Source organism: Danio aesculapii, chromosome 4, assembly GCF_903798145.1.
Source record: "Danio aesculapii chromosome 4, fDanAes4.1, whole genome shotgun sequence".
NCBI lineage: Eukaryota > Metazoa > Chordata > Actinopteri > Cypriniformes > Danionidae > Danio > Danio aesculapii.
Window position 1 is genome coordinate 51,329,998 of NC_079438.1, and position 12,515 is coordinate 51,342,512.

The 12,515-nt window shown below is 35.1% G+C and overlaps 1 protein-coding gene across 2 annotated transcripts in view; it reads right to left on the reverse strand.

Annotated features, from left to right (window-relative positions):
* The window catches only part of ninj2 (ninjurin 2), a 43,013-nt gene extending 36,910 nt beyond the window's left edge, over positions 1 to 6,103 (reverse strand). Inside the window, exon 1 of one of the 2 annotated variants that reach the window (XM_056456012.1) lies at positions 5,877 to 6,103. Coding sequence is in view for 1 of the 2 variants with exons in the window: in XM_056456011.1 (XP_056311986.1) it covers positions 5,877 to 5,909 (33 nt within the window). In the remaining variant the exon portion in view is untranslated. The remainder of the gene's footprint in view (positions 1 to 5,876) is intronic. The other variant, XM_056456011.1, reaches the window with a different exon arrangement.
* Positions 6,104 to 12,515: the final 6,412 nt, after the last annotated feature.

Here is a 12,515-nt window from a genome sequence, read left to right on the forward strand (position 1 = left end):
CGATTCAGACCTCCAGGCCAAACAGATCTATACGTTGCTCGGATTTCCATGGATATTCGATATGAACTTAAGCGGCACACACCCTTCTGTCATGCTCTCAGGAAAATGAGATAAAGATGAAGGAAATGCATTCAACGTGTGACTGTGTTCCCTCAGAAGTGTGACACTAGTGTGAGAGATGCCAGATCAGGTGCTACTGCCCACTATAGAGCCTGGTCGAAGTGGCACCAAGGTGCCATCGGGTCAAAGAGTAGTAGCCAATTCTCAGAAATGCCAGCCACCATCCTGCACTTCACAAACATACTCTAAACGTTGCGAGCCGAGAATATAAGAGAAACTGTAGATAGATATCAGTTTTAGTCGGAAAGAAAGACAACCTACATTAAAAAAATTCAAATTGTCTGTAAATTGTATGATTAATCACAAAGAAACAGCAAGTAACATTAAATTTAATGTGAATTGTGGTTAAAAAAAGGATTTAATTCGATTTTCTTGTAAAAATATGCATGATTTTTAATTTTTTTTATTTGCAACTTAAATAAATAAAAACATTATTTAACCGTGTAGATATACATGCGTGCAGTAGAAATAATTACTGTTTGCATAATTTTACTGGCAAAAGACTGTAAAACGTTATGGTAAAAACCTGTAAATAGGTTATTAACATGGTGAAAATGTAAAAAACGGTCAGAAATAATGAAAACACTTTAGTTTAAGTAACAATTCTTACTATTTACAACTGGCTTATTACCAGTCTGTTATAAAGATATAAACTGTTTATTAGCACTTATAAGGTAAGATCTTACTTTACATCCCTAATCATAATCTACAGGTAATAGTAATAGCTAATCTACAATTTACAAGTAAAGCAAGAACTGCGGCCCTGCGTTATTTTATTTTGGTGCGTTAATCTTAGAAACAGAATAACTTAAAAGGTCATGATCCGCCATCATTGAGTAATTGCATTATTTTTTTTAATTTCACATTTTTCAGGAAAAATAACCACAAACGCCCTCCTCAGTGTGCCAAACATTTGTCTTTCTCCACCCTGTTTTTTTAATTGTCAATCATATAGCACCATTGATTAAATTCTTGATCATTAAAAACAATTCATTTTCTTTTCTGCTTAGTCCCTATTATTATTCTGGGGTTGCCACAGCGAAATGAACCGCTAATTTATCCAGAATATGTTTTTACGCAGTGGATGGCCTTCCAGTCACAACCCCATTACTGGGGGCCACCCATACACACTCATTCACACAAGCTCATACACTTTGACCAATTTAGATCATCCAATTTACCTATAGCGCATGTGTTTGGAATGTGGGGAATACCAGAGCACCCGGAGGAAACCCATGCCAACACCAGTTGGCATTTCTCTGTGGAGTTTGCATTTTCTCCCCATGTTTGCGTGGGTTTCCTTCAGGTGCTCCTCCCCCACAAGTCCAAAAATGTGTGGTATACAAATAAGAATTTCTCTAGAAGAAAAAATATTATAGGAAATGCTGTGAAAGATTCCTTGCTTTGTTAAACATCATTTGGGAATTTTTTTAAAACGAAAGAAAAATCACAAGAGAGTGAATATTTTTGATGTCAACTCAATTAGTATTGGGCGGTAATATGTTAATACGGTATATCACGAGATCTAAAAATAGCAACTGTATTAGTTTTATTACCATTATACCATCATGAAAAACAATGCACTTATATAGGAGACAAGGATTAAATATTGAATATAATTTATGCATGGAGGAGCATGGACATCATGGTGGAGAAAGTGAGAGGTGGGGAAAGATGGCGAGTAGCGCACCAAGTGACCTGGTCTCGAAAAACAACACAACTTCAGCAGTTTAGCAGTATTTGCCATATTTCAGGTTTCGACCGAACGAGAAGGGAGAGGCGGTAAATACAGACAAGGCATTTTTCAAATTGTGCAACAAAAAGATGACTACGAGTGATCGAAGCCTACCATATATATTTATATTTATATATACCCAAGCCTACTGTATATATTTATATTTCTATATGCTCATATTTCTATATGCTGAAGCCTACTGTATATATTTATATTTCTATATGCTCAAGCCTACTGTATATATTTATATTTATATATACCCAAGCCTACTGTATATATTTATATTTATATATACCCAAGCCTACTGTATATATTTATACTTATATATACCCAAGCCTACTGTATATATTTATATTTATATATACCCAAGCCTACTGTATATATTTATATTTATATATGCCCAAGCCTACTGTATATATTTATATTTATATATACCCAAGCCTACTGTATATATTTATATTTATATATACCCAAGCCTACTGTATATATTTATATTTATATTTATATATACCCAAGCCTACTGTATATATTTATATTTATATATACCCAAGCCTACTGTATATATTTATATTTTTATATGCCCAAGCCTACTGTATATATTTATATTGATATATAACCAAGCCTACTGTATATATTTATATTTATATATGCCCAAGCCTACTGTATATATTTATATTTATATATACCCAAGCCTACTGTATATATTTATATATACCCAAGCCTACTGTATATATTTATATTTATATATGCCCAAGCCTACTGTATATATTTATATTTATATATACCCAAGCCTACTGTATATATTTATATTTCTATATGCCCAAGCCTACTGCATATATTTATATTTATATATACCCAAGCCTACTGTATATATTTATATTTATATATACCCAAGCCTACTGTATATATTTATATTTATATTTATATATGCCCAAGCCTACTGTATATATTTATATTTATATATACCCAAGCCTACTGTATATATTTATATTTCTATATGCCCAAGCCTACTGTATATATTTATATTTATATATACCCAAGCCTACTGTATATATTTATATTTATATATACCCAAGCCTACTGTATATATTTATATTTATATTTATATATGCCCAAGCCTACTGTATATATTATATTTCTATATGCCCAAGCCTACTGTATATATTTATAAATTATCAGTGTAATTCCTAAAACCTTAAACGTTTCTTTACAATATTCATTAACTGTCAACAACAGCTGCCAATTCCTAACATAAAAAAGACAAAAAAACAAGACAGAAAAACCGAGGAAGGAAATGATCATCCCTAGGGTAAAACTGAGTAATATCTGCTCTCTTATACCAGTAATGCACATATTCAAGTTCATCTGACCCCCTTAAACCATTTGAGATCATCTGAACCCCCACGGCCTGTGTTTTAATCAGCGATCGTTTTTATAAGGATCATCGTGCTCTATAATATATAGTATCTAAATGTCCTGCCCGCGAGCTCTCTCTGTATGTAATCCAGAGGAAATGGGAACCCAAGCTCACTATCAGAACAGTGGATTAGTTTGAAGACCCGGCGATCCACAATTTTTGGACACATGCTGTGATGTTCTGACCGGGATGAGACCTTGGTTTCATAACTAATTTCGGTCTTTGCTGCTGTGGCCACGGGCAAGTGTTATTCCAGATAATAATATAATGTTGCTGTTATGAAATGAACCTCAGATATGACATTTGGACGTTTGCTGACACATATCTGGCAGACGCATGTGAAGAGCAAGGAGAGTCCTATGACAAACAAATCCCGCAGGAGCGTGTCCCTAGGAAAAGGAATTTAATATATGCTCCTAATAATAGAATTCATAATAATGTACTGCCGTATTTATTTTACTGGTCACTTGAATATTCTCAGTCTCTCTGGATTTATGATTTATAGTTATGTGTTTGAGTAAAATATATGTGTCATTCTTTAAACAACTGATGACATTTCTTACATAATTGAAATTAGATTGTTATCTAGAGTCTTTCGACGCATTTAACAATTGGTCAAAATAAGAAACAAAAGATACCATGTTTTCAGATGTTTATACTGTAGAAAAATACTAGTTACTTTACTTAAAAAGCGAATAAACTCATTGTAATTTGGACCTATTAAAATTACTTAACCTAATGTTATAATTATGCACATACTTTATTTATTAAATAATTTTAATGCAACTGTCATGATCTGCACAGGCTAGATCGCTGGTGAGCTACACATATGTCTGTTTAATTAACTACAACTCCCATCATGCACCTCAGACACACCAGTTCCTGATTCCCACTGATTACACACACACATCTGGAAGCTCATGATGGACTAATCAGATGAAACATAAAAACAGCATAAACACACTGTGCTGAGTCTTGTTTTTGTTACGCCACAAAGTGTTTCCTAGTCTAGTCTTCCTGGGTTTGATCCTTGCCTTGGTTTTTTTGCTTACATTGATTGCAGCCTGTCTCTAACTTTTTGTCCTCGACAATGCTTCTGGATTACCCTTATGCTCCTGTTTGTACCTGTTGACTATTGCTTGCCTGTAGTGGTGGAGAACCGAGGCCACCTCTACAGAACGAGGCTTCATGAAACACTGAAACAGTCGAATCAAATGTGTTAAAGCTTCGAAATATTTTAAAACCCGTCTAACGGGTTTTAAACAGGTCATTTTTATGTACAGGTCATTTTTATGTATTGCTCTGCTCTATGTATTGCTCTCTAGTTGTGGTAGCCAAAAAACAAACAAACAAAAAATCTGAAACTGTTTGTCCCATCTGAGACTTTAAACCATCTAAAATATCACAAAGCCAGTTATTTTTTTTAGCAACCACAAATTCAATTCTCATTTTCCCCAGTGTTTTTATTTTTGTAAAGTCACATTAAAAGCTAATCACATTAAAAGCATCAGGTTTACTCACCATTTAAAATTGAAGCCAACTAATGGCATTATAACCAAAGAGTTTACTCACTCAACTAATCCTCTTTTTACAGTGTATACTCATTTTTAGACAACAAAATAGCATAATATAATATTAAATTCTTCAGAGCTAAAACAACAAACAAATATATAATTTTTCAATAACAACACATGAAAACTTTTAGGGGGCAAACCGAAATATAATCTTTGTGATTCACAGAAGAAATTAAGTAAATAAATAATTAATGATATAAGTATCGTTTCTTGCAGATTTTTTTTTTTCTAAAATGAAAGTTAGATAGTTTAAACCACTTTAAACCTGGACTTTAAGCTTACTTTAAAGACTTTGATCAATCTAAAATATCACAGAGCAAACACAAATTTAGTTCTAATTTTCCTAGTGTTTTTATTTTTGTAAAGTCAACTAATCACATTAAAAGCAATGGCTTTACTCACCTTTTAAAATTAAGTCAATCATATAAAAAGTCAACTAATCGCATTATAACCAAAGGGTTTACTCACTAAACTAATCATCTAATTTTTAGACAACAAAATAGCATTATAGTTACATAATATTTAATTTCAGAAGAGCGACAAAACTAATATTTGATCGAATAATCCTGCTTTCAATAACAAAAAAACATTTGCGGTAAATTTTTTCTAAAATGAAAGTTAGACAGTTTAAACCCCTTTAAACCTAGACGTTAAGCTTACATTAATCAATCTATAATATCACAAAGCCAGTTATTTTATTTTTAGCAAACACAAATTCAATTCTCATTGTTGCCCAGTGTTGTATAACTCTGAAGCCATTGCTGTCAGAGGTTTGCGAGAATCTTCCTGCCACCAGTAATAGTTTGTTAAGTGCATGTTTTGTTGATCTCCGGCAACATTAAAGCTTCTCTCAGTCTTTACAGTCCATCACTAATTGATATTTGAGAGCTGCTCGGCTTCAGAAGAGAGAGAACTACATGATCACCTTCTTCTAAACACACAGAACATTCTGCACCCTGATGTGAGGACAAAAAAAAGGAGGAATGCCATGTCGCAGGCCCCAAAGAAATACCACAACATCTCAGTGTACCTGTGGATCTGTGCGTCCCGTTGCTGCAGGCATGGTCGAATCCCAGATGACTTTCTTTCAGGGTATGGTAAATCGCTGTTAAGATGTGCTCGGAGTTCCTCAGAAAGAGAAAGTGGGAAAGTTTTAGAAGAAAAAGCTTTAGGGGAAATTCGTGGCACACAGCAAGGACAGCCGTCCAGACAAACAAGCAACAAGTGTGTCATTCATTCATTTTTTTTTTAATTCCAGCCTATTTCAACCCACTGGACAGGCTCGCAACAAAACTGAGCGCTGCTTTGTAAACAGTAAACCAGTCATCAAATATATCCAGTGTAATCATAGACTGCAGAGAGAAGGAGGACGAGATTTTTCAAGTTTACTTGTTCGGCTGCCCAGTTTGTATTATTAGACTCGAATTCCCCCATTGCAGTCAAAGGCTCATTCACTCGCCCAGCGTGTAAAATACAACATTTTGATATTTTTATGAACGTGTGGCCGATATGTGGTTTGTGTTTCAACAAAGCAAACAAAAAGACTGAATCTGGGTGATCAGTGATAAGTTTGCTAGTTTGTCTAAATTTAAAATACTTTCTCCATATTTAGAGACTGCTATAAATCAGGCATTTGGACTGTAGGGTGTTTTATGGGAAAACGTCAACACTGGCGGTTTTAGTATTTGCATATTAGGCTTGCATGCCTAATTCTAAAGTTTGAGATGGGACTACCTGTTTGTCTGGTTGGTTTTCATGTCAAATTTGATGGAAACAGCTGTCATTTTTATAAATAGCTGAGCAGAGAAGCTTAAAAGTAATAGTTGACCCTAAAAATTAAGTTCTTTCTAAACATTTAGACATCAGAACATCTAAATAGGGTGCCACAGTGTGTAGCATGATCGCCTCACAGCAAGAAGTTCACTTGTTGGAGCCCTGGCTTGGCCATTTGGCATTTCTATGTGGAGTTTGCATGTTCTCCCCGTGTTGGCATGGGTTTCCTCCGGGTGCTCCGGTTTCCCCCAAAGTCCAAAGACATGCGGTAAAGGTGAATTAAATAAGCTAATTTGAATATGACAAGTCTTCTTAATAATTAACATAATAATTAACCGAAAAGCTTAATTATAAACGGAGTCAATGAAAAGATCTGATCCAAAATAACTTATAAACACATCAACCTGAGTTTAAATCTAAAGGCTTTTTTCAATTTGTTTGTTTGATTACTTTTAGCAACATTTTTATCCGATAACCAAAATTTCAGTTTGTTGTTTGTTGAGTTTTTACAATAAATATATATTATAATTTATTATGTAATGCTTGGTAGTCTAAATACTCTTTAGCTTTCAATGTATATTTTGATCATATAACTTCTTTTTTGCTGAAATACATTTATGATGAATTATTTTTAACATTGTGTGTGTGTGTTTGTGTGTGCGTGTGCGTGTGCGTGCGTGCGTGTGTGTGTGTGTGTGTGTGTGTGTGTTTGTGTTTTTGTGACATATCAGGACACAAATCTGTATAATGGCATAGATATGACACAGGTATTACAAGAAAGCACATTGCTGATGTCCCTTATTTCTCAAAAAGCTTCTAAATCACACAGAATAAGTTTTTTTTCAGGGTTTAGGGGGAGGTTAGAAAATACAAAATACAGTTTGTACAGTATAAAAACAATGCAAACCTACTGTATGTAATGTCCCCACAATTCACAAAAACAAATGTGTGTGTGTGTGTGTTTATTTTTTATGAACTAAATATGAAAGGGAAGCATTTGCAGGGCCTTTCAATTTAACGATCAGAGAGTTCATAATAATTGTTCATTCATATTCATAAATGCCAAATGCCTTGACATTTATAGGAGGGTGGGACCAAAGACCAAAGATTGACTCAATAAACATAAAGTATATGCTATCCAAATCCTTTACAACTACGATGTCGTAATGTTTCAGAGTTTTATGTGTAACCACATATGTAGTGATTAAATCAGAATATTATGCATATTGCATTTCAAGTTATATAACATGCAAGGAGGCAGCACGGTGGCGCAGTGGGTAGCACAATCACCTTACAGCAAGAAGGTCGCTCGTTCGAGCCCCGGCTTGATCAGTTGGCATTTCTGTGTGGAGTTTGCATGTTCTCTCCGTGGGTTTCCTCTGGGTGCTCCGTTTTCCCCCACAGTCCAAAGACATGTTGTACAGGTGAATTGGGTAGGCTAAATTGTCCGTAATGTATGAGTGTGAGTGAGTGTGTGTGGATGTTTCCCAGTGAAGGGTTGCAGCTGGAAAGGCATCCGCTGTGTAAAACATATGTTGGATAAATTGGCGGTTCATTCCGCTGTGGCTACCCCGATGAATAAAGGGACTAAGCTGAAAAGAACAGTCATAAACAAGGTGTCAATCCAAAAAGTAGAAAACAAAACAAACAACAAACTTAGATTAAGGCAAAAACACAGTGAACACAGTACAAATATATACGTGACAGAAAACAACAAAGATTCACTCCAGACTGATGTGTGTAGGGAGTATATATAGTCCGGATAATCAATCAGTAACAACTAGAGTCAGTACATGTGTGATCAGTGGAGAATGGTGACCAGTGTGTGTAACTGCATGCAGGTGCAATCATGACAGTTATTAGTCAGTTCATTCATTCACTTTACTTCAGCTTATTCCCTTATTTATCAGGGGTCGCCACAGCGGAAAGAACCGCCAACTATTCTAGCATATGTTTTATGCAGCGGATGCCGTTCCAGCCACAACCCAGTACTGGGAAACACTCATACACACTCATTCACACGTACACCAATACACTACGGCGAATTTAGTTCATTCAGTTCACTTATAGCGCATGTCTTTGGGAAACCGGAGCACCTAGAGGAAACCCACACCAACACAGAGAGAACATGCAAACTCCACACAGAAATGCCAAATTGCCCAGCTAGGATTCAAACCAGCGACCTTCTTGCTGTGCGGCGACAGTGCTAACCACTGAGCCACCATTTACAGTGATGTTAACTTAATAGTATTAGTCAGTTTGACTGATGTAAGTCGATATGGCTAGAAAAGTTGATTTGATTCAACTCAAAAAAAGAAGGAGGTAAGAATGTTTTAATATGTCATGGGGATGCTCCCATATATTAGATTACAGTGAGCATCTGGATAAAGCGTGTCCGGTATTAAACCACGAAATGGATATTTTCATCCGAGACGACAGTGACCTGCTTGTTTTCTTGTTAGCAATTATCCGAGCGAGGCACATAACGTCCCATTATGCCGTCACAATAGTGATTTTGACTCACAAAGTCGAGAGGGAGAATAATAATTGCTGTAATTACAGACACAGAGAAGATCAGCTGAAGAAAAGCCTGCATCAAAAGAAGCAGATCTTTCTGAAAGGTAAAGGCCTTGAGCTGAAGAACCACCTCTGTTTAGGGTGTGGGTTGACAGAGGGTCCTTTCAGCCGCAAAAGCCTGATGCAGGTATGTTAAACATGCTAGTGTTTGCTGAGTTTCAGGTGGAGAAAAAAGGGCCAAAAAGAGCACAAGCATCTTGTGAAAGGATGATAGATTGAAGTCAATTTTTACCCTCAAAAATAAAGAGGATGGGAGGCGCGGTGACGCAGTGGGTAGCGCTGTCGCCTCACAGCAAAAAGGTTGCTGGTTCAAGCCTCGGCTGGGTCAGTTGCATTTCTGTGTGGAGTTTGCATGTTCCCCCCGTGTTCGTGTGGGTTTCCTCCAGGTGCTCCGGTTTCCCCCACAAGTTCAAAGACATAGGTGAATTTGGTAAGCTAAATTGTACGTAGTGTATGTGTGTAAATGAGTGCTCACTTAAAACAGTTGGGTTAAATAATAACCCAATGGGTAAGCCAATGATGGGTTGTTTTTGGCACAGACCTGCTGTTGGGTTATTTTAACCCAATCCGTTGAGTTGTTAAGGTTACCCCAACAATTTGGGTTACAAAAATAACTAATTTGTTGGGTTATTTTGCCAAAAAGTGGTTTAAGCACTAATATCTCAAATATGTGTATCATTTCCTCCAAAAAAAAAACTTTAGAAATGAACAGTTAAAGAAAGCGCTTTAATCCAGATATAGATCGGCTATGAAGCACGCGTTTGTATCATCAAATTAAGAGTGCTGGTGAAATGGAAATAAAAAACACGACACGGAGGAGTAATTTGATAAATAAACATTTTATTGCGTTAGTAAAAATAAACTTTATAATGCAAAAACAACATTACTTATGCATATTAATACAGCTGTACTGTCAGTTAAATCAGTGGACTGTTGAAATTCAACATTTTTAACCCAACTGGTTGAGTTATTAAATAAATAACCCAACAAAGCACCAAACAATTAACCCAACTGGTTGAGTTATTAATAAATAACCCAATAAAGGTTCAAAATAACCAATCAAAGCACCAAATATTTTAACTCAACTATTGGGTTAAATAAATAACCCAACGTTTTTTAGAGTGTGTGTATGGATGTTTCCCAGTGATGGGTTGCGGTTGGAAGGGCATCTGCTGTGTACTGTAAAGCATACCTGTAAGCTGGATAAGTAGGCGGTTCATTCCACTGTGGCGACCTCAGATTAATAAAAGGACTAAGCTGAAAAAAAAATGAATGAATGAGTGAATATTCTTAATAAGTCTTAAAACTTGGGACATGTTGTTGAAAATTTAGTTATCTGCTTTGGTAAGCTTTGTATGAGGTGGGAAAAATGTCTCATCTACAGAAATCAGAAAAGTGGTTAAAAGTGGACAAAAGAAATATGGTATAAGTGCCTCCCTCATCTATCTCTGATCCCATCAACCAAACACTTCTTAATAATATAAAATGTACACAAGGCCAAATCCAGTCTCTCTAATAGTGTATAGTGTACACCCACACATTAGCTCACACAGTAGACCAGATTCCAACATGGATGGCAGGGTTATTTTAGGCCTCATAGTGGTCATCTGCTCTGACTCAGTGCTTGAGGTTACATGCAGAGATGTTTCGGGCACAAGCGGAGCACAAAGAGCCACAAATGCCACGTGTCCGCCAGTATTGCAGCTGCAATGGCACTCGGCCCATGAACTGTGTCAGCGACTGAAGCTGCTAATGCTTCATTGTGTATTTTAGGAGAGCAGCGATTGAGTGACCAGCACGAGTTGTCACTGTAGTAATAGTCTAATGTAAGTGTTTAGTTCGTTAGAGGGAAACTTAAAAGCACAATATGTGTTTTTCTTTTCATGAAATGCCAATGGGTTGAAAAAAAATATCTTCGTTGGGATATAATTATAAAGGAATTTTAATTTCACAGGAGAAATTAATCATTATTTTGACTTCAGCTGTATGTAAACAGGCATTTTAGATTTCGAAATATATGTTGCATATTTGATATATATATTTTATATAAGTGAACTCCAAATATGAACTTGAATGTCATATATGTAATTTGCATATATTTCCATAGATCAGATTTCTATACAGGGTTGAAAACATTTTGATGAATGCTGAAACTGCTAGCCATTGACATCCATAGAATTTAATGCTATCAAAAAGATTGTGTCTCCGTCTCTCTAAATGTAAAGTGCCTTTGTATAATAGTAAAATAAGTTATAACTTTGTAAAAATAAGTTAAAGGAACATAAAAACATTCTTGTCTTCACTTTTTGTCGTGGGTTTTTTTACAGTGCAGAGGAAAGGTGATCTTTAATGATTGTTTGAAGATATTTGACCAAATGAGTGTGTAAAAAAATGTCAAATGCATTTTTTATTTAGAGCCAATATGAATGTACAACCACTTATTTTTCCCACCTCATACGAAGCTTACCAAATCAGATAGCTACATTTTCAACAACATGTCTCAAGTTTTAAGACTTATTATGAATATTCATTCATTCATTCATTCATTCATTTTCTTTTCGGCATAATCCCTGAAAAATACATGTCAATAAACAAGGCCCTCCATATGTTTCTGAATGAAGTCTCTTGTGCTTACCAAGGCTGTTTTTTGACTAGGAAATGTACAAAGAAATGACTAAAAATAGCAAATGAAGAGTTCAGATGCAAAAAAAAACTCTGTGCCATCTAAAAATTTTCTTCTAAAATAAGCTTTTTTTGCAGGTTCCTATCTGTAGACTCAGTAATTTCACCTTTTTTTTTTTTACATAGAATGTAGATTTACATATTATTATTTATATTTATTGCCTTTGTAAAATAACTGAACATAAACATATGCATAAACATATTTGCTGAAACAAATGCTCATTTCAGAAGAAAATTTCAGATGGTACTTGGAGGTTTTTGCATCTGCACTCTTCAGATATTCAAAAATATTATTACTTGTTAAAAAAGTCGGTTTAATTTATTGTAGAGTATATTTCTGTGAGGAGAAAGGTGAATTTTAATGCGCCATTAGTCCTCAATCTCACATAATCTTTCAGAAATCATTCTAAAAATGCGCAATTAGATCTAAAAACTATTATTATTATTATTATCATTAATGTCAATCAATGCTGCTTACTTCTTCAAACCGATACATTTTTTCATAATTCTTTAATAAACAAAATATTTAATAAGACATACTTTTACATTTTAACATCCAGAACAAAAACAGACAAACATATGATAACAATAGCAGGAACAGGAGTGTACAAAAGACTGAAATAGAGTCTTGTCTTGA